The sequence below is a fragment of the Vespa crabro genome, chromosome 6, assembly GCF_910589235.1.
Source record: "Vespa crabro chromosome 6, iyVesCrab1.2, whole genome shotgun sequence".
Classification (NCBI taxonomy): Eukaryota; Metazoa; Arthropoda; class Insecta; order Hymenoptera; family Vespidae; genus Vespa; species Vespa crabro.
The window spans coordinates 11,377,802-11,400,732 of record NC_060960.1 but is presented as its reverse complement, the minus strand read 5'-3'; the positions used below and the strand labels follow the sequence as shown (position 1 = coordinate 11,400,732).

The 22,931-nt window shown below is 31.0% G+C and overlaps 2 protein-coding genes across 4 annotated transcripts; one reads left to right on the top strand and one right to left on the bottom strand.

Moving 5' to 3' along the window:
* Window positions 1–8: 8 nt before the first annotated feature.
* Window positions 9–21,656, top strand: LOC124424560 (dynein axonemal heavy chain 10). Its single transcript, XM_046963800.1, has 57 exons — window positions 9–442; window positions 533–611; window positions 692–836; window positions 1,309–1,685; window positions 1,765–2,133; window positions 2,235–2,515; window positions 2,595–2,751; window positions 2,824–3,087; window positions 3,224–3,414; window positions 3,508–4,103; window positions 4,220–4,516; window positions 4,605–4,700; window positions 4,895–5,127; window positions 5,220–5,369; window positions 5,443–5,715; window positions 5,814–6,001; window positions 6,113–6,392; window positions 6,544–6,788; window positions 6,934–7,180; window positions 7,278–7,550; window positions 7,635–8,065; window positions 8,627–8,790; window positions 8,876–9,223; window positions 9,363–9,754; window positions 9,830–9,967; window positions 10,079–10,269; window positions 10,355–10,530; window positions 10,605–10,858; window positions 10,972–11,499; window positions 11,616–11,774; window positions 11,864–12,124; window positions 12,249–12,503; window positions 12,631–12,907; window positions 13,045–13,322; window positions 13,402–13,666; window positions 13,750–13,964; window positions 14,068–14,256; window positions 14,344–14,535; window positions 14,625–15,079; window positions 15,170–15,365; window positions 15,431–15,647; window positions 15,752–16,064; window positions 16,217–16,511; window positions 16,632–17,092; window positions 17,171–17,451; window positions 17,548–17,702; window positions 17,789–18,541; window positions 18,621–18,959; window positions 19,024–19,225; window positions 19,312–19,454; window positions 19,534–19,695; window positions 19,809–20,112; window positions 20,301–20,512; window positions 20,597–20,764; window positions 20,844–21,023; window positions 21,140–21,286; window positions 21,390–21,656. The coding sequence occupies exons 1-57, from the start codon at window positions 339–341 to the stop codon at window positions 21,534–21,536; spliced, it is 14,688 nt and encodes a 4,895-aa protein (XP_046819756.1). The 5' UTR covers window positions 9–338; the 3' UTR covers window positions 21,537–21,656.
* On the bottom strand, window positions 21,585–22,876 carry LOC124424572 (ufm1-specific protease 1). 3 transcript variants are annotated; one of them, XM_046963841.1, is made up of 4 exons: window positions 22,741–22,876; window positions 22,473–22,684; window positions 22,129–22,299; window positions 21,585–22,037 (listed from the first exon to the last, which is right to left on the bottom strand). In XM_046963841.1, the coding sequence occupies exons 1-4, from the start codon at window positions 22,829–22,831 to the stop codon at window positions 21,693–21,695; spliced, it is 819 nt and encodes a 272-aa protein (XP_046819797.1). In that variant the 5' UTR covers window positions 22,832–22,876; the 3' UTR covers window positions 21,585–21,692. The 3 variants fall into 3 exon arrangements, with proteins under 3 accessions (XP_046819797.1, XP_046819799.1, XP_046819798.1); XM_046963843.1 differs by having other exon boundaries at window positions 22,473–22,611; window positions 22,741–22,853; XM_046963842.1 differs by having other exon boundaries at window positions 22,473–22,635; window positions 22,741–22,829.
* Between the last annotated feature and the right edge of the window lie 55 nt (window positions 22,877–22,931).

Here is a 22,931-nt window from a genome sequence, read left to right as displayed (position 1 = left end):
TTTCTTTAAGATTATTTCTGCGTTTTAAAGATCCGTGTTTATACGTTTATACGCTGCACATGTACATATTAGACATAGAGATTAAATTATCCTATGTCCAAATACATATCGTCGATACGTACAATAGAAAACTCGGTCGCCATATAAATTTTATATCAACTGAAATTTGTCACAATTACGATTGAGTTCGACTTAAAAATAGGAGAAAAGAAACGGCTGCGTACATTACGGTAAGTTTGTTGGGATCATGACGATTTTTAGAAGGAAAATTAAGAATTCGGAATATTTTCTTTCGCTATTTTTCACGATCCGATATATATTTGATAGGATATAGAAATATGTCAACGATCATTAATGAATCTTTGCAAAATAATTTCGAAGAAGAAGAAGACGAAGAAAAGCTTTATGATGCGCGAACTGAATTTTTAGAATTGGATAATCGGTAATACACATTTTTTGTAAACGTTATATTGATAATCCACAAATAATTATATTTACCCATCAAATTTGTATTTACCGAATCATTTTGCAGTATTATTTGGATTAGAGAACGGGTGTTGCAGTTCTTAGGGCTATCTGATCATCAATACCTCTTTGATAAACTCATACAGGTAATATATTGTTATACGTAACAATAATTTATTAATTAGAATCGTTATAAGATGACATTCGTTTTTCATTCGTTTATCAGGCAAACAATAGATATTTTGAGGAAAAATTGATAAAGTTTTTAAGTCATGATTTATATTCGATTACAACTCTTGAAAAGAAGATAATTTTCTTTTACAAAACATATTCAATAGAAACGATTCAAGAGGAAATAGTAGTTTGGGAAAGTGAGTAATATAGTTATTCTGTTTCTTAGCAAATAAAGATCATTTATCATATAAATTGTATCTTTGCACAAATATATTATAGATCGATAGCCCAAAATAATCTCATTTTGATTGCACTTTTGTATCGTAAAAATTGATCGACAAAAAGTGTTCCTAGTAAAAGATATATTTGCAAAGAAAATTCTTTAATTATTTTTTTTTTTTTTTTTAGAACATTTATATTTCTTTTTCACTAAACTCTACTTGTACTTAATTATCTTTTAATCTTATTTTATTTTAAGAAAGGTTCTTAAAAACATATACATTTATCTATTAATAGCTATAATTCATGGTAGCAAACAAATGGTATTTTTAAATTAAAAAGGAGCCCATGCGCGATAAATCATGTGCGTTTCAATTATCTTACATATATAAAATTTTGAATGGTATTAGATTAAGTTAGTATAATAGCAATGATTTTCTTGAATGTTAGGAAAAGTTGAAAAATCGATCGTCGAAAAGAAGAAGAAGAAAAAATGGAAACTAATGAAAGGTAAAAATACTAAAACTAATTCAATTAGAAATCAAATTAAATTATCTTCTATGAGTTTTGAATCGAGTATAGAATCCACATCCAGCGAACAAGAAATAGAAGACGAAGAGGAGGAAAGTTTAATAAAAGCAAATAGCGATATTTCAATTTATTCAATAAGAAGAGATCAGTCCAGAGATGATGGAATTGGTAATAATATTAATGAAATATTTTCAAGCTCATTGTATAAACTATGTAAGTTAACGTACAGTAATTTTTTAGATGTTCCAGGTTTTGTTCCACCAATTGGTGAAGAAGATAAATATATCTTAACAAAAGTATTGTTGCGTCGCAATAAAAAATGAACATTATTTTCAATTGCGATGATAATGCTACAATAAGTGTTTCTTATTACAGAGAATGGTGGACAAAGAAACGAAAAAGCCAATTATTCACATTATATGCGGAGAAATTGATGCAAAAAATTTTGATCTTAAAAATTTGAACTTCTTTTACTTTATGAGAACAAACGAAGAAGCAGTACCTCCTTTTGAAACGTACGAAGAATGTCTTGATCAAATGCCAAGCTGTATGACAGTTGGTTCTATCAATGGACACTTTTTGGCATCTTTAAACACATTACTTGTTCAAGTATTTAAACCTTTGGTTAATACACAGTTTAGAGGTCCTCATTTTGGAAAATACTATAAAATTGAAGAATCTTATGAAGTGCCTTCGGATGTGGCGAGAGCTTCATCTACTCTAGCTGAGATTATCGAATCTAAGGTTTTTATGCTGTGATATATTGTCCGTTACCATCCTAGAATTTATAAACAATATAAGTTTTGATCCATATAATTTTAAACAGTTTATTTATTTGAAAATAGAGGTCCATATATAGAAGACCATCGGATTTTCGACGAGTATCTCTTTTGCTTTCAAAGAAGATAATGGAAACTGCAAAAGACGTGGTAGAAGATGAAATAAATGATTTTCACGATGATATGGAAGTTGAAGGTACATTAATTAAAAAGCCGATAAAACCACGTAGCACATTGACGATTTCAACTATCGACTACCAAGAGACGGTAAACGAAGAAATTGAAATAGGGCAGAGTAAAAGGGATATCTTAGAATACTTGGACAAGCTATCAGCTAATGTAGAATGGTTAATGTTATAGACAAAATTGTGTTAACATTTTGAATTAGAAACTACGTATTTATATTTTTGCATTTAATCCCTCTAGGACCTTGCAACATATAGGAACTGATATCCTATTAACAATACCTACGATTACTGAATTAGAAGATACTACTCTGTCGGATGTAGATATATTAAATAATAAACATATCATTAACCAATTAGAAGATGCAATCACGTCTTGGGGAGATCGTATACAGCAGGTATATATTTTATTGTAGAAAGATATCAGAAGATTGTGTATTTCAATGTATAGATGGATACATTAATTTTAGGTATTAGAATCGTACACTGATAAGGTACCCGAAGATAAAGGACCAATTGCTGAATATCATTATTGGCGCGAGCGTCAGACAGGACTGTCTGTTATCGTTGAACAGTTGAAAAATCCTATTATCAAAAAAATGATAAAATTATTGAATATGACTGTATCACATATAGCTACAATTTTTAATCACTTTAAAGAGGAACTTTGGAATTATTATAATGAAGCTCAAGATAATACAAAATTTCTCTCCACTATCAAAAGACATTTCGAGGTAAAATAGAATTTTATCCTGATCTATGCAAATAGGCACGAACAAAGTAATGAATTTAACTACCTTCTAACATAATAAACTTATGTAGACTGATCTAGAAAATATTATTTCAAAATATATAATTTACTATTAATAGTTGATAAGTTACACAGACCAATATAAACAAATTAACGATGGTATTCCCTCTCTGATAAATGGATTGAAAATGATTTGGATATTATCATCTTATTATTCTTCTGAAGAGAAAATGATATCCTTATTCGAAAGAATTTCATGGCAGCTTTGTCAAAACATCAAAAAAAATTTATCGATCAACAAGTTATTTAAGTAAGTAAATCAATATTGTTAATTACACTTTATTTTTTATTGATTTCATTGGTTATTAAATGATATAATAAGTAATTGAGATTATATTTTTAGCAATCCATTAGAAATTGTTTCACAAAAATCTAAAGATGCGTATGAAATGTTGAAAAATTGGAAAAAATCGTATTTAAAAACAAGAGATGATATTGAAGAATCAGGAAAGGGTGCACGTTGGGAATTCGATCAAAGACATCTTTTTCAAGAAACAGAATACATAGCCGGTGTTTGTAATGATTTTAATACCATAGCCAATGTTCTTCAAGATTTTTACAATATATTTGGCGTAGATCTGAAATCAATTATTTATGAGCCAGCACATATTGATACAATTATAAAACGAATTGGATTATTATTAGCACCATTTAAATTGGCTGATTTCGATGTCTTCAGTCCTTTCAATAAAGAAAATTGGGAAGCAACGATGACGCGTTTTAACGCAGAAGTTTCTTATCTAGAAAATGATGCGAAATTTTTTATTGACGAATGTTTTAATGTTCTTATCAATGCAAAGGATGGGCTAAAAATGCTTTTCAAATTCAAGGATAGAAAGACTAGAGCTACTATACGGGAAATTTTATCTAGTAAATTCGAAATCACTATGCAACAATTCAGTAAAGAAATAGGCTCTGTGGAAAATATATACAACAGGGGTAAGACACATTAAATCTTTTATTAAAATAATTAATTACTAGAAATATAACGCGTTTACAGATGTAAATATAACACGATGTACAAACTTTTGTTATAATATAATTGATGTTTTTAGGTAAACGAAATCCTCCTTTACTGATGTATCATCCACCAATGGCAGGAGCAATTTTTTGGGCAAGACAATTGTTTTATTGTCTTAGAGGACCAGTGTTATATTTTCAGAACATACAAGAATTAAAACATAATGAATTGAAGCTTATGAGTTTCAGTCAATATCTTGATATAGGTAAACAATTGAAGGCTTTCGAAGAAATTAAGTTCAATAGTTGGGTAGACAAAGCTGAAGAAACTATTACGAACATTATGAAGAGTAATGTGCTAAAAGTAGTACAAATGGTGGAGTATGAAGAAGGTTTTCAAAAATTGCATCTTGATTTTATTATAATTTAAAAAATTATTTCTTAATCATCTTATCTGTAGTCACGTATTATCGTTTACAGATGAACGAAAATTAATTTCGAAAAATGATCTCAGCGTCGTTCGCTCGTCTAAAAGGTTAAAAGGGAAGGAATATTTGACATCAAAACCAAGCATTGGTAGATTCTTAATAAAAATCACTTTACCCACAATTTGATTTATAGTTAGATTGAGTGTTTATAAACACACGTTTCTTACTTTCTTTCTTTTTCTCTCTTTCTATTTTTATTCATCACATGCGCGCGCGCACCCACACACACACACACTCACTCCACACATACATTGGTGCTACGATAATAATTTTATATTATAGATACAATCAGTTCGATTGGTGGATCTAAAGTGATATCGGTAAAAGGAGCTGTTCGATCGATTTACTCGCAGAGAGATCAGAAAATGGCTTCTGCTATATCCTTGCAGGACAAACAAATTGTTAACACTCAAAAACTAAACTACATTGAATTTATGCAAGATTCTATTTTGATCGAGTATCAATTACACCTTGAAATAAACTTCAATTGGGAGATTTTTGAAATAATTCGCGAGGTAAATATTGATGAATTTATTGGGCTATTAATTAATAGAAATAAATATAAAAGTTTAATGCAAATTAATTAATATCCTTATCTTCGAAATAGGCAGAATTGATGGAACAATTAGGATTTAATTTACCTGATGTTATAAGAAATACTGGTATTCAGAAAAATCGACTAAGGGCAGACATTGAGGTGATAGAAAAGATGATAAATGAATATAACATGATCATCAATAAATTAGACAAGCCTGATGTATGTGATGCGTCCAATTGGAGGTACTTCAATAATAGTTTGCCAAACATTCTTTATCAAATATTGATTATAGATTCAATTACTGAAGAAGACACTTCTTATTATTGAAAAACATATTCAACCTGGCATTATACGATTTAATTGGAATTCTTTGAATATAACAGATTATGCTATGTCATGTGAAAATTTATTGAAAAATTTAAAATCTGTCGTTGAACAGCTTAATCAGTTAAAAAAAGAATTGGATGAAAGAATTGAATCTCAAATACAGAGTTATAATTTAGTGTCTCTAAGTTCTGATGTATCAGAATCAAACAATGTCAATGAAAGTTTATTACCTTGCAAGGTTGAGTATTATTATTTTATAAAGTATATCTTAATTGTATCAAATTACATATATATAACATTTTATTCGAAATATAACAATAAACTTTTCTTGGGCAGACATTTTTTGTAAATATAGAATTTCACAGAAAAAAATTAATTGGTGCAATGTCAAAGGCATATAAATCCGCAAGCCCTATGCTGTTGAAAATTGAGAGTTTAGTGGAAGGAACGTCTACTGGAAAGAGTCCAACAATGCGCCTATATTATGAAAAATATGAAAAAAGTGTATTTGTAGCGCTTACAACGTATTTATATATATATATATATATATATATATATTTTTTTTTTTATTATTATTTTTATTACACCGTTTAGAATCAAATTATACGCATAAATATTCGTTTATTATTTTTTAGATGTATGATAAACAATATGGAGTTTCTAAACAAGATGTTGTCTGGTAATAATGTGATGTTTCAAGTGGATGCTATATTAGTAGCATCGGAGGTCATCTTGAGACCGTCACCAAATGAAATTAATAATATTATTTTAAACGACGTTTTGGATCTATTAGAGAGATTAAAAGGATTTCCCAGATGGATGAATGGTACTTGCTTAGAGTGTAAACCGCAAAGGAAAGAGTCCTCAAACGACTTCTTTACAGTTTCTTTCTTTGAAGATGTGATGAGTATACAAGTAATTTAATTAATACCCAATACAATATAAAGAGAGGACACAATGCATTTAATATTATTAAAATTATAATGTATTAAAATAAATATATTAATTTATGTTGATATACAGAACATAAACGTAGAAAGACTAAAAGATAATATATATGTTTTAGATGATTAATGATCTTATAATAGCAATTCAGGACACTGCTTATAAAATATCCGTTGATTGCTCGAGGTACTTACAAAAATGGAAAAAGTATTCTAATCTTTGGACTTTTGATAAAATTGTAGCTGGGGAAAAGTTTGCATCCACTAAACCCACGCTTCGACAATATGATGAAAAGTTTACATTTTATGGTGGTATTTTAGAAGAGCTTGATGATATGGCACATAATATCGACATATTTAGCATACGGTAAACTTCTTTAATATAATTTCAATATCATCTATTAGTTTTTCTTTAGCATTTATTCGTAACTATCAGTGGTGAGTTACTTTCAATACTTTTTACTTCTATAACATTTTCCCTCAACGATTTTACAATAATCCTCGATCCCAAGGATCAATTTAAAACCATTAATGAGAGGTATAGAACAACATGCAGTGGAATGGAAGCAAGTACTTGGTAATTTTCTCCTCGTCGATACCATTAAAGAAATGAACGAGTTTAAAGAATTAATCGAACAGTACCGCGACAAAGTAGAATTGATAATCACCGGACTAGAACGTTTTACAATGATTATGCAAGCAATTTCTGATATTAAAAAAATGGCAATTCAGGCAGAAGTACAATATATGTCATATCAGGTTTGTAAATTTTTTTCGTAAAATTTTTTTGACTGGTAAATAAACAGTTATCATACTTTTTATTTATTTATCAATGTGATTTCTTCTTTTGTTTTAGGAAACTTTCAAAACCCTACATGCGCACGGAATAGTATATTCAGAAATGGATGAAAAGATGGCTTATGAACTTCAAACTGATTGGGAATCTTTGTACCTTGGAGCTCTTTATCGAGCTTCAACGATAATAACTACCAGGGAGAAATTTGCCGAAATGATTCAAGATCAAATGATAGAATTTAATGAAGAACTTGTAAAATTCGTTGAAGATTTTAAAAATAATGGTCCAGGGAGTGTGAGAGATGATCTTGATCTCGGTGTACAAAAGATGACTGTATGTCTGAATAGATGTTTCATTTAGTATGTATATTAAGATACAATATTGTATATTGTTATAAACGGATTTTTATTTTTCTAGGATTATGGAAAATTAATAGAGAAATATGATGAAAAGCGGCGTAATTTGGTCAATTCTCAGATTTTATTTGATCTTGATCCAGCTGATTATTCAAAATTCTTGAAAGTCAAGGAAGACTACGAGGGCATGGAAAAGTTATATGCTTTATATAAAGACCAAAAGAGTGCTAGAAGTGAATGGGCTCAGACATTGTGGGTAAATTTGAACCCACAACTATTACTTGATGGCATGGAATACTTCATCAAACAGTTTCAAAGATTCCCCAAAGCAGTTAAAAAACTAGACGTTGGACAAACTTTGGAAATTAATATGAGAAACTTCAAAAATTCTGTGCCATTATTTGTTGAGTTGAAAAACGAAGCAATGCGTGAAAGACATTGGATGGATTTAATGAAAAAAACTGGACAATACTTTGATATGAACCCAGATAGGTGCGCGAATAATTAATATAAATAATTTTTTCAAGGAAATACCATTCATTATGTAAACCTGTACAAAGTTTTTAGATGATTATTACCATAGTTGGTTAATTATTATGATGTAAATTTATATAGGTACTTAGAGTTATTATCATATTGTTTATAATACATAATAATTTCTATAACTATTGAATTCTGTAGTAATATAAATGTATATGTGTTATTTTTTAGAATTATTAGGAAAGGGCGAAAGTTTGATATTAAAAGAAACTTTCTTTTTTCTTTTTTCTTTAAGATTATTTGTTAACTTTTACAGTGGTAGTGATTTCTAATACTTCCGTTCTATAATAGTACTAAATAGACATTAAATAAGATAACTGCAAACAATAATTAAGCTTATTAAGTATTAAAAAGATTAACACAGACGCGCGCGTGCGTTTTTTTTTTCTTAATATACATTAAAATATGAGTGACCAAAAGATTGGTTTAATGGAAGGGTGAGTTAGATCATTTAATTGGAAAAACGTCAATTAGAGTTTAATGGATATACTCTAATATCTCTTATGTTTTAAGGTTTACATTAGAAAATATGTTTGCCATGGATTTGGGAAAGTATCAGGAGATAGCGCAGAGCATAGTGACAAATGCTGTGAAGGAATTAGCAATAGAAAAGGGAGTAAAAGAAATAGCAGACATTTGGAAAAGCACGGAATTTACCGTAATTCCACATTTTAAAGGTAGTTGAATATAAGACTATATATATATGAAGGGACAAAAAATGTAGCTATTTGACATGCTAATAAAATGAAATAATTTTTAAAGGATTTGAAGATCGTGGATTCGTTCTCGGTCCCATTGAAGAGCTTAATCAAATTTTAGAAGATAATATGTTGAATGTGAGCAGTATGGCAGGCTCACAATTTATTGGACCCTTCCTTAATATAGTACAGAAATGGGAAATTACTATGCATACGATATCAGAAGTATTGGAACTATGGATAGAACTTCAACGAAAGTGGCTGTATTTGGAGGGTATTTTTGTGGGAGGCGATATTCGATTACAACTTCCAGACGAGGCCAGAAAATTCGATGATATTGACAAAGCATACAGAAAGATTATGACTGATACTGCAAGGAAATTAAATGTCCATGATTGCTGTACCGTTCAAGGCAAGGATCATACAAATAAATCCTTCTTATTAAACAATATGTAAAATAATAATTTTATTTACCAAGTTTTTGACCAATATGTAGTAAATATATATGAAGTAACTCATTGTTGATTCAATTATCTTTTATCTGTATTCAGGAAGAAAGGATGAATTTATGTCTATGATTGCTGGGCTTGATAGATGTCAGAAGTCACTGACGGATTATTTGAACAGCAAACGAATTATTTTTCCAAGGTTTAATTTCATAAGTGATGATGAATTGCTGAGCATTCTTGGTAGCAGTAATCCATCAGTGATTCAAGAACATATTGGCAAAATGTTTGATAACTTGGATAAGTTAAATCTAACTTTAGATGAAAAAAAAAGAACTATAGTTACTGCCCTTGTATCATGCGAAAAAGAGATCATGGAATTTAAGAATTTTGTGCTTGCTGAAGGAAATATAGAAAACTGGATGGTTTTGGTTTTGAATGAAATGAAAGCATCTAATCGATATTTAACAAAAAAAGCAGTCTACGATTATGGAAAAGTAAAGAAGCAAAACGTTCATTTATTAATTTATGTTACTTAATAAGATTTGTTTCTCATTATCACTTCTAATCAGATTAGACGTCCAAGATCTGAATGGATATTGGATTTTCAAGGAATGATGATACTGGCTGCTGATCAAATCTGGTGGACTGCTGAAGTGGAAAATGTTTTCAATAAAATATCAATGGGAAAGAAACAAGCTATGAAAGAAGTACTTTTACATTTTGCTTTTCTTTCGTTTTTCTTGCTTTTCTTTCTTAGGATAAGCTTCTTTGATATAATCAATTCTATTGATCATTGATCAATTTTTTCTTACTTTTAGTATCTGCAACAACTGAACAATCAACTTGATGAAGTGATATCCCTAATGGGAGGTGATTTGCTTACAAATAATGATAGAAAAAAATTGGATGCCTTATTAACGATTGATGTACACATGCGTGACATAGTTGAAGGTTTTGTTAGAGATAATATTATAGACGCAGTGGAGTTCGAATGGGAAAGTCAGTTAAGGTTCAAATCAATAATGTATTATATATTATCTTTATGTGATGCGTATTGTGCTTCTATGTATATGCATGTTATCTTTTGAACTTAGATTTTACTGGATACACGATCTTGACAATATGTGGATAAATCAATGTACGGGAGCTTTCGAATATGGATATGAATATATGGGTCTTAATGGACGATTAGTAGTGACACCTTTAACAGATAGGATATATTTAACCCTTACTCAAGCATTGTCAATGCAATTGGGTGGTGCACCTGCTGGTAAATATACATCAATATTTTGTTCTTGAATCACATTAATGTTATTATATAATATTATTTTTCTCCTTTTAAAGGTCCTGCTGGTACTGGAAAAACTGAAACAACAAAAGATTTAGCCAAAGCCATAGGTCTATTATGTCTTGTTACAAATTGTGGAGAGGGAATGGATTATGTTGCAATAGGAAAAACATTGGGTGGACTAGTTCAGTGTGGAGCATGGGGCTGTTTCGATGAATTTAATCGCATTGATATTTCTGTATTATCTGTTATATCGACCCAACTTCAAACTATACGCTCGGCATTGCAAATGAGAAGTAAATATTTCATGGTGTGCATTTCAACGTATATTTTATATTTTATAGCCATAAGAGAGTATTGAATTTAGTTTAGAATTATAAAAGTTTCATAGAAAAAATTTCATCGATATATTTTATTTGATAGTTCGAAGGTTATGATATTCCCTTGGATACAAAAGTGGGCATATTTATTACTATGAATCCTGGATATGCTGGTCGAACGGAATTACCAGAATCCGTTAAGGCCCTCTTCAGACCGGTAGTATGTGTAGTGCCAGATAATGAATTGATTTGTCAAATCAAACTCTTCAGTGCTGGCTTCCTGACGGCAAAAGTTCTAGCGAAAAAGATGACTGTTTTACACAAATTGGCAGAAGAACAACTTAGCAAACAGACACATTATGATTTTGGGTTAAGAGCTATGAAATCTGTACTTAATATGGCTGGACAATTAAAAAGAACATCTGGTGATTTAGCAGAGAATCTTGTCCTAATGAGAGCACTCAGGGATATGAATCTTCCTAAATTTATATATGACGATGTACCGTTATTTTTGGGTCTCATTAAAGACTTATTTCCTGATCTTGACTGTCCCAGAATAGAATATCCAAACTTTAATAAAGCTGTGATCATGATGTTGGAAGAAAATAACTATATTGTTTTAAACGAACAAGTATGTGTGCGCCTATCATTATTACTAATGGTCATTTATTTATTCTTTTTTTTCAACTGACGGCATTTTTTCTTTAAGCTTTGAACGATTTATAATAATTTTACTAATTATATTAGGTTGAAAAAATTATTCAACTTTATGAAGTTATGATGGGTAGACATTCAACAATGGTTGTTGGTCCTACAGGAGGTGGAAAAACTGTTATTATCGAAATATTATGTATGGCCCAAACTTACTTGAATATTCGCACCAAGCTTTACATCTTAAATCCAAAGGTGTGTGTGTGTGTGTGTGTATGGGTATGGGTGTGTGCGCGCATTTTTATTGGCTTCATATTTCAAGTAATAAATACATCTTTTTGAAGGCATGCACTGTGATTGAGTTATACGGTATACTAGATCCAATAACACGCGAATGGACAGATGGTCTTCTTAGTAATATTTTTCGCGAAGTCAATAAACCTCTTGATTCCGAACAAGAAGAAAAAAAATACATATTATTTGATGGGGATGTCGATGCATTGTGGATTGAGAATATGAATTCAGTAATGGATGACAACAAACTTTTGACTTTGCCTAATCAAGAAAGGATAAAACTACAAAACCATTGTAATCTTCTTTTTGAGGTAATCAAATTATTATTTTCTCATTATATTATATATTATATGCTGTATAGATAAGTATGTAATATTAACAATTTTGTATGTAACATTTTCGTCCTGTTTTGTTTTTTCTTTTTTGTAAATTTAGGTAGGTGATTTGCAATATGCATCCCCCGCTACTGTGTCAAGAGCTGGTATGGTTTATGTAGATCCAAAAAACTTGGGTTATCAACCATATATCGACAAATGGATAAAAACTAAAAATGAAAATGACCAAGAATTTCTTGCTCGAATGCGTGAAAAATATGTAGACGGGGCACTTAATCTTATTATAGAAGGAATGTTGGGATTGCAAAGAGTAAAACCGCTTCACATGATTATATCTCAAACGAGTTTAAACATGGTAATACCTTAATGAATACATATTAATTAATATATGTACATTCGGGAGGAAGTTATTTGTATTTCTGATATTTGCACCATATCTTTATATTCCCTTCTACTATCTTTGCTTATTGTGTACTTTTCAGGTAATTCAACTTTCATACGTATTCGATGGATTGCTAGAAGCTGAAGAGGAAACTGTAGAAAGCAAGTCTTATTTAATGGATCAAGATGAACAGCCGGTTCATTATGAATATACTGCAAGCAGAGAGGATCAACTAGAAGCTATGTATATTCAGTCATGTTATTGTTCCTTAGGAGCTTCTTTAGTAGAGGATTCTAAAAAGAGTTTCGACGATTATATGAAAAAAACTTCTGGTTTTATGCTCGTCGAAGATACGAGTGAAAAACCAGCAACGATACGTGAGTACTTTATTGTAAAATTTTATTGATATCTTGTGTACGATATCAATAGAGTTTTAACTGTTAATAATATAACAATGAGATAAGACAATTAGGGATAAAATAAAGACGATATGATGTAACACATATACGTGCAGGATTTATTCCAATTCTATTCAGTACATTATACGAATATTTTTTGGACATGCAAAAGAAAATATGGATACCATGGAAATGGCTTGTACCTTCGTATATTCACGATCGACTAAAGAACTTTTCGGAGATATTAGTGCCAACTGAAGACACACTTCGAGCAATATGGTTTATTACTCTAATGAATAATCAACAAAGGCCTACCCTTTTGGTTGGTGAAACTGGTACCTCCAAAACGGCAATAATTCACGATTTTTTAAGGCGCATCGATTCCGAAAAATATGCAAGTATATTAATATAACATTGATATTATAACTATTTCATAATTGACACCAATAAAAATATTTAACGTGTTGACACAGAACAAATTATCTATCAATTTCTCATCGAGAACAACTTCGATGGACGTGCAGAAAAATATTGAATCGGCTGTGGAAAAACGATCCAGAGAAATATATGGGCCACCCCCAGGAAAAAAGTTAATTATTTTCATGGATGATATGAATATGCCGATAGTGGACACGTATGGGACTCAACAACCCGTTGCATTTCTTAAGTTACTATTTGAAAGGGGTGGCCTTTACGGCCGTGGGAAAGATCTAAACTGGAAATATATAAAAGACATTTGTAAGAAAAAAACAAGTTAATTTAATGAATAATATATAGTTATTATATATTGTATTTATTTATTTTTTGTAATTAAATCACAGGCTACTTAGCCGCAATGGGGAAACCAGGTGGTGGAAGAAACGAGGTCGATCCGCGATTCATTTCTATGTTTTCAGTTTACAATGTCACTTTCCCTATGAAACAAACGCTTCAATATATTTATAAGAGTATTTTAAATGGGCATCTAGAAATATTTTCAGAAGAAGTACAATCTACTGTAGATAACATCGTTCATATTACGTTGGAACTTTATCAGGTTATCATAAGATATATTAAGATATATTATTTTTCATTTAACAGTCGAATAGTGAATTATTAAAAAGAATGGAGAGGAATAGCAAATGCATTTTTTACTTCAGATAGTTTTAACGGAATTATTGCCCACGCCGTCAAAATTTCATTATATCTTCAATATGCGAGATATTTCAAGAATAATGGCAGGTGTAGTTCAAAGTCACCCAGATTACTTTCCAACTGCAGAACGATTCGTTCGGCTTTGGAGAAATGAATTTACAAGAGTCATATGCGATAGATTAATAACCGAGGATGTAATCACATTTTTCTTTTATTACTATGAATTATAATTAAAAATATTGACTAGTGCAATCGTTACACAATGTATGCTCATGATTTAGGATCAGAATTTAATAAAAGAAGAAGTAACAAGTAAGATAAAGGATACTTGGGAAGAAGAACCTACATTAATTGAGTACACATTAAGGGATCCATTGCTCTTTGGAGATTTTAGAAATGCCTGTTATGAGGAAGAGCCAAGATATTATGAGGATCTGTTAGATTACGAAGCTGTGTATAATCTGCTTATGGAGGTAACTAAACACTTTTTCTACCTTAATGAAAATTCATATCTATTATATTCACTCATATACCCAAAATAATATAAATTGTCTTCGCGCAGATTTACGAAGAATATAACGAAAGGAATATTACAAAATTGCAAATGGTTCTTTTTAATGATGCGTTGGAACATCTTACAAGAGTTCATCGTATTCTTAGGATGCACCGTGGCCACGCCCTCGTAGTAGGCACCAGCGGTAGTGGAAAACAGTCAGTGATAAGGCTTGCCTCGTTCGCTGCTAACTGTCCAGTCTTCGAGATCAACTTAAGTCGGGGATACAATGAAAATATGTTTCGCGATGATTTGAAGAGATTGTACAATATAATCGGCGTCGAGAATAAGAAAATTGTATTTTTGTTCACTGCTTCTCACATCGTAGATGAAAGTTTTTTGGAATTGATCAATAATATGCTTATGACGGGTCTAGTGGCTACTCTTTTTACCGACGAAGAGAAGGATATTATTATCACTTCGTGCAGAGATACTGCTGTGACAGCCGGTTTTGATATTACGAAGTTAGATATAAATGAACTTTCAACTCTTACTTTCTCCTTCGGTACTTATTACAAAGAACACGCAAGTATGATGTCGTTTGTTACTTTTAGGGAAAGTGTATGGGCATATTTTGAAAAGACATGTATCGGTAATTTATGCATTGCCTTATCTATGAATCCTGCTGGTGATTTATTGAGAATACGCTGTCGTAATTATCCTGGTTTAGTGAACAGTACTACCATAGATTGGATGTTTCCATGGCCAGATCAGGCGCTGATGGCGGTAGCTAATGTTACTTTAAGAGATGTACGTTATAATATAGAATTCGTATTTGTTAACATGAAGACATCAATTTCATTACCCAACTTCAGAATCCAAATCTGCCGCAAGAATATAGAGAAGACATAGTGTTACACATGGTGCACGTTCACAAGTCCGTTGGACAATATACCGCAGATTTTCTAACGACATTAAGGCGAAGAAATTACGTCACGCCAAAAGATTATCTTGATTTTATAAACACATTTTTGCGTTTGCTAATCGAAAAAAGAGATTATATTAATGCACAATGTGATCGTCTGTCCGGAGGTCTCAATATATCTCTATACTATTTACCTTTTATTTTATTTTCTTTGTTGCTTAAAATTCCTAAGCAAAAAACTATTATTCATTAGTATTATTTAATAATGCAGGTTTACAAAAGATCGACGAAGCGTCAATCACTTTAGCCGAATTGAATGATATTTTGGCTGTGCAAAGAGTTAAAGTAGCCGACCAAACGAAGAATTGTGAACAATTATTAAGTTCGATTGGTGAAAGTACAGATATTGCAATGGAGAAAAAAGAACAAAGTGTGGATAAGCAAAGGGAAATTGAGGAGAAAAAAAAGATCATTGCCAAAGAAGAATCTGAAGCCAAAACAGCTCTTACTGCGGCTCAGCCCGCTTTAGACGCTGCGAGATTGGCTCTTGGGGAACTCGATAAATCGGACATCACCGAAATAAGGTTTCTCTCTTATAGAATATTAGAAACTATTCCTTTAATTTTAATACTACTTCTTTTCCTAATTTTTTAAGCTTCTTTTTCATTTTTCTTCCTTTATTTATTTACTTTTATTTTTTCTTCTTTTCTCCCCCTATATCTACATCTTCATTTAGATCATTTGCCACGCCTCCAAAGCCGGTGCAAATTGTTTCTGAGTGTGTTGCCATATTAAGAGGTGTTAAGGATATATCTTGGAAAGGAGCAAAGGGTATGATGAGTGATCCAAGTTTTTTAAGGTTGCTACAAGAAATGAATTGTGAACAGATAACGTATAAACAGCAACAAGCTGTCAGAGCACACTTAAGAAAGTCCACGAAGATGGATCAAATGGAGTCAATTAGCAGAGCTGGATATGGTCTTTATAAATTTGTGTTGGCTGTGTTAGATTACTGCGCAGTTTACAGAGAAGTAAGTACAGTCTTCTTTTGTTGACATAAAAAAAAAAAAAAAAGAAGAAAAAAGAAAAAATCTACATCGATATACTTCTCTTTTAATATTACGGTATATTTTTTATTTATTTATCCTAAGGTCAAACCCAAAATAGAAAGGGTCCAAATGCTAGAAATTGAATCTGAAAAGGCACAAAGAGCTTTAGAAAAAGAAGAAAGGGAATTGAAACGAATTGAAACGATTATAAAAGAATTAAATATTAAATACGAATCTGCTATGGCGGAAAGACAGAAACTTCAAGAAGAAACGAATCTTTTGCAACGTAGGCTAATTGCCGCCGACAAATTAATCGGCGGTCTCTCGTCGGAAAACATTCGTTGGCAAAAAGAACTGAAAGGGTTACACGAGGAAGAAGAAAAGATAATTGGAAATAGCCTCCTTTCTTCAGGATTTCTTGCCTACTGTGGGCCATTTTCATACGAATTCAGAAACAATATGATTTACAATGACTGGCTGAGAAGCATCATAGAAAAAAAGATACCGCTTTCGCAACCGTTTAATATACAGACACAGCTTAGCGACGATGTGGAGATCAGCAAGTGAGTTGAGAAAAATATACTTTAACTTGGTCAAACCGATTATAATATCCAATCGAACGTGCGCTATTAATCTTCAAGATGGACCTCGGAAGGGCTTCCGCCGGATGAGCTTTCCGTACAAAATGGTATCCTAACGTTGAAAGCTTCAAGATTCCCATTGTGCATTGATCCTCAGCAACAAGCATTAGAGTGGATTAAAAGAAAAGAGCGAAATAAAAACTTGAAGATTATTTCTTTTGCCGATGCAGATTTTTTGAAACAAGTCGAACTGGCAATAAAATATGGTTTGCCAATTTTATTTCAAGATGTTGACGAAATCGATCCTGTTCTATATAATGTTTTATCTAAAAACATTCAATGTGAGAGCAAAACATGTACAATATTTAAACGGTAGCCGTTTACCGTTTGTAGGATGCGCCCATTATTTATCCGATTAATTTTAAATTGTATTATAGCGATAGCAGGACGAACCTTTGTTATATTGGGTTCTAAAGAAGTCGATTACGATCCACGGTTTCGCATATACTTAACGACCAAAATGTCGAATCCTGAGTTTAATCCTGCCGTCTATTCGAAAGCCATTGTCATAAACTACACGGTAACTACTGCCGTAAGTATAAAGACGGTTATTACGAGAGAAAAAAAAAGGGGGAAAAACGATAACTTTTGACGATAATCAGATTCAATTAAAAATAGGGTCTAGAAGATCAATTGTTGTCAGTAGTAGTTAGAACCGAACGACCAGATATCGAAGAACAACGTGAAAGGCTTATAGCTGAAATAAGTGAAAATAAAAATTTGCTCAAACAATTAGAGGACAGTCTTTTACGAGAAATCGCTATGAACCAGGGCAATATGCTGGATAACATAGACCTAATCGAAACATTAGAAAATACCAAATCGAGCGCTAGCGAAGTAACAACGAAACTATTTCTTGGTGAAGTCACAGCGGTTGATTTAAATAAATTACGGGACGGTTATCGGCCAGTAGCAAAAAGAGGGGCTATTTTATTTTTTGTTTTAGCTAAAATGCCAACGGTGAATAGAATGTATCAATATTCCTTGAACAGCTACGTCGAAGTTTTCGTATTTTCTTTAAAAAAATCTTTACCAGATCCAACTTTGGTCAGGCGTCTTAATAACATTATTCCAATATTGACAAAAAATGTTTATGATTATGGTTGTACAGGAATATTTGAAAAGCACAAGATTCTTTATTCATTCAAGATCTGTATAGATATAGAAGAAAGTGTCGGTAATGTAACACCGCAACAATTGGATTTTTTTATCAAAGGATGCGTTACTACTAAGATATCAAGTAGACTCAACCCTACTACATGGCTAGCTACCAGTGGGTGGGAAGACCTATTGAAATTATCTAATGATTTTCCTGAAACTTTTGCAAGTCTACCTGATGACATTACGAAAAATAGCGACCACTGGAAAGATGTAATCACTTCAGTCACTTCGTCACTTCAGAAAAAATCAATTTTATTATAATATACAATCGTTTATTTATGTATTTTAGTGGTATGACATGGATGATCCAGAATTACAAGAATTTCCTTCTAATTATTCCACCGTATTAAGGCCATTCGAAAAATTAATGTTAATACGATGTTTTCGTGTGGATCGAGTCTATCGTGCCGTCATTAATTATATAATCGAAGTTATGGGTGAAGAATATGTAACGCCACCCCATATCAGCCTGGATTTAATTTTTGAACAATCCACTGCTATGATGCCAATCATTTTTATTTTAAGTCCTGGTTCGGACCCTACTTCTCAGCTAATGAAACTGGCAGAACGATATGGTTTCGGTGTTGGAAAATTCAAATACTTATCGCTTGGTCAAAATCAAGAAAAGGTAACTTGTAATTGTCATTGAATATTATATTGCACATCACCATAATTATTATTCGTTACTTCAGAATGCAATAGAATTATTAGAAACAGCTATATTCAGAGGGCAATGGTTAATGTTACAAAATTGTCATTTATTATTAAATTTCATCAAAGAATTAGAAAATCGTTTAGACAATCTAGAGAAACCACATCCTGATTTTCGCCTATGGCTTACTACTGATCCAACTCCCAATTTTCCAATAGGGATTTTGCAACAATCTTTAAAAGGTTGAATTTTCTATTTGAAATATATTTTGTATTTCTATATCAATTGGAATAAAAAATAACGCTACTTCGTATATCTTTGTTTTCAGTTGTTACAGAACCACCAAACGGTTTAAAACTTAATTTACAAAATACTTATTTGAAAATGCCACCGCAGATTCTGGAAAATTGTGATCATCCTGCCTATAAACACCTTATTTATGTACTAGCATTCTATCACGCGGTTATACAGGTAATATAAATAACTTTATATAGTAATGTATAAATTTTATTAAATTAAAATAATCCATTTTTGATCTTACAATGGACAGGAAAGAAGAAAATACGATAAAATTGGATGGAATATAAATTATGATTTTAACGAATCAGATTTTAATGTATGTACTTCCATATTAGAGACTTACTTGACCAAAGCTTTAAGGTCTAATGATCCAAGAATACCATGGAAAAGTTTAAAATACTTAATAGGAGAAGTAAGTGATATCTAAATAAAATTAAAATCAATTATTATTTGAAGATAATCGTAAAACCATTAAATAAATTTATAACATTATGTGAGTATATTCGCAATTATAAAAACTTTCAGGTAATGTATGGTGGTAGAGTAACTGATAATTATGATCGTCGAGTGTCGGAGACTTATATGAATGAATTTTTTGGTGACTTCCTATTTGATACCTTTCAACCTTTTCATTTCTATTATGACGACTACGTTGATTATGTCATACCACCAGAAGGGGATTACGAAGAGTATTTAAATTTCATCGAAGAATTACCTTTGGTTAATACCCCAGCGGTTTTTGGTCTTCATTCTAACGCAGAAATTGGTTACTTTACTCAAGCTACTAGAGAGTTATGGGCCAATTTAATAGAGCTACAGCCACAAACAGGTAAAAAGCTATAAGAAAGAAATCCTTACAGATTTAAAAAACTATTTATATTATTGTAAAAATAAAATAAAATACAAGCTTTTTTTTTGTCCTGAATGTCAATAATAAGAATGCTATGTGCCAAATAAATATAATTCTCCTTTAGACAAGTGCAATATAAGCCATACCATTAAATATTTTTATCATAGCTGTTAGCATAACGGGAATCAGTAAAGAAGAATTTATAGATAACATAGCAAAAGAAATTCTTGAAAGGATACCCCTAGAATTTGATTTAAGTAAAATAAGAAGAACTTTTGGAGTGGATATCACCCCATCGACAATTGTGCTCTTTCAAGAATTAGAAAGGGTCAATAAATTGATAAGTACAATTTCAAAGACTCTTTCTCAGCTACGAAAGGTAATAATCAATTATATACTTAATAAACGTGCAATTGCAAAAATTAATACATAAAAATTTTATAAACCAATAAAATTGTTATAGGCTATTGCTGGAGAAATAGGAATGGATTCCACTCTTGATAATATTTCCATTGCTCTCTATAATGGTGTTTTACCCAAAGAATGGCTCAAACTAGCGCCAGACACAAGAAAAAATCTTGCTAACTGGATGGATCACTTTCAGAAGAGAATAATACAATATACAGATTGGGTTTGCTGATATGATTTGTAAACGATTCGATAATGAGCAATGTAGCATATATTTATATAAATTAAAAATTGTGTTGTAGTCTGGTATCAATGAGCCAGTAGTTATGTGGTTGTCCGGGTTGCACGTGCCAGAGACCTATCTAGCGGCTCTAGTACAAATAACGTGTCGTAAAAATAATTGGCCGTTAGATCATTCACTTATTTATACGACCGTAACGAAATATACCAAAGTCGATGCTATAGAAGAAAGGCCTGAACAAGTATGTCAATGAGTTATTATACATTGAACGAATTAATTCTTGCATCAATAATATTTATATGAATCAGTCGTAATTATATGAACATTACAATTTAACTGTCAACTTTTAAATGAAAGGGTTGTTACATACATGGTCTGTACTTGGAAGGAGCCCGATGGGATATAGAAGAAAACTGTCTTAAAAGATCTTATCCAAAAATTCTTACTGAAGAATTGCCAATTCTTTTGGTAATACCAATTCAAGCTCATAGACTCAAACTTCAGGTATAATTGTGATACGTTAAAAACTACAGATTTAAAAAATTCATTCTGATGAGTGTATATTTTGTTTTTCTTTTTTATTTTCTTTCATTATAAATTTATATAGAATACAGTAAAAACTCCAGTTTACACAACGTCAAATAGACGCAATGCAATGGGTAAAGGTTTAATATTTGAAGCAGATCTTTCAACAGAGGAACATATTTCACACTGGATTCTACAAGGCGTATGCCTTTTACTTAATACAGATTAAATTAATTTCATAAGAATAAGTAATAGATTATTATAAATGCGAAAATTTATTCTATAATCCATAAAATAGATGTTGTTTATCAATTATTACAATAATGATTAATCCTATAAAGTATATACAATAAGAATAAATAAAAAGATAAAAAAAATTTGTATATCAAGTTATTTTAATTTGTGGTAAACAAAGATTATAAAAGGAACTGTAAACAAAGTCTCTAATACTTTGCCATCTTACCCATTGATTACTTTTTAATTCTTCTATGCTTTTAGCTTTACCTATAAAGTGCGGATCAACGATTAACAAATAGACTTCTTTCAATCCAATATGCACACCAATGATACATTTACTAGAACAATCTTGATCTCCTCCCATCATAATTGGACATCCAAATTCTTCGAAATGTTGTCTAATGACATGCAAATATTTTGACAGTTCTTGACCACTTCTAATGTGAACAATTTTACTATTTACGTTATACAAATTATCCAGAATAAGACATACCTATAAGTCGAATAACTAGTAAATTACTTTCTTATTAGAGAAATGTCTAAATTTTGTAAAAAAAATATTATATCTTTAATAGAAGACTCACTTCGAAGCATCCTATCCAATCTCTTGACCCGATAAATGGTTTCTCTTTATCCTCCAATGTAACAAGCGTTTCTTGAATTTTTCGTATACTTGGAACTTTTTCTTGTAAATTCTTATTAATTATAATCCATGAACAAATGGTTTGCAATGTTCTATATCCACAACCCCATCCCTAAATAAAAAATTCTTCAGACACACATATTATAATTTATGTGATTGCGTTTCGATTATATCATATATACATGTATATATATATACATATATATATATATATATATACACATATATATATATATATATATATATATATATATATATATATTAGAGACATTTAAGATTATCTACCCTATCATTAAAACCATCACAACCATAATGCCAATATTCATAAATTCCTCGTATAATCGTACTCTTGCCTGTACCGAAAGTAGGAAGGCTTTCATGGATATTTTTTAACAAATTAGTAGAATAATCAACAATCATCCTTCTGATATAACAAACCACGTGGTTACTATTTGTTACATATATACAATAACGAAGTACTTGTATAATGAATATAACTAAAATAGGAGTATTAAAATAGAATAATTATACCAATTTGTTATGAATTACATACATTTCCTCAAAGTCGTCGTTTTCGATTTTCCTCCGGAATTCTTAAACGAACTCAAAATGACAATAAACTGTAACGAATACGGATGTTCCATGGAATAGATGGATACTTAGGATGCATTTACAAATACTTAAGCAGAGATAACGTCATCCAAAATATGTGAATAAAAACGTTATAGGAATTATCCATCTAAG

Bases quoted from the DNA above. Each gene is read 5' to 3' on its own strand.
- LOC124424572 (XM_046963841.1), bottom strand. From the start codon at position 22,831: ATGGAACATCCGTATTCGTTACAGTTTATTGTCATTTTGAGTTCGTTT. The intron at 22,685-22,740 runs GTATGTAATTCA...CTCCTATTTTAG, and splicing joins AACGACGACTTTGAGGAAAT to TTATATTCATTATACAAGTA. The intron at 22,038-22,128 runs GTGAGTCTTCTA...TTCGACTTATAG, and splicing joins ATTGGATAGGATGCTTCGAA to GTATGTCTTATTCTGGATAA.
- LOC124424560 (XM_046963800.1), top strand. From the start codon at position 339: ATGTCAACGATCATTAATGAATCTTTGCAAAATAATTTCGAAGAAGAA. The intron at 8,791-8,875 runs GTAGTTGAATAT...TAATTTTTAAAG, and splicing joins CGTAATTCCACATTTTAAAG to GATTTGAAGATCGTGGATTC. The intron at 10,531-10,604 runs GTAAATATACAT...CTCCTTTTAAAG, and splicing joins ATTGGGTGGTGCACCTGCTG to GTCCTGCTGGTACTGGAAAA.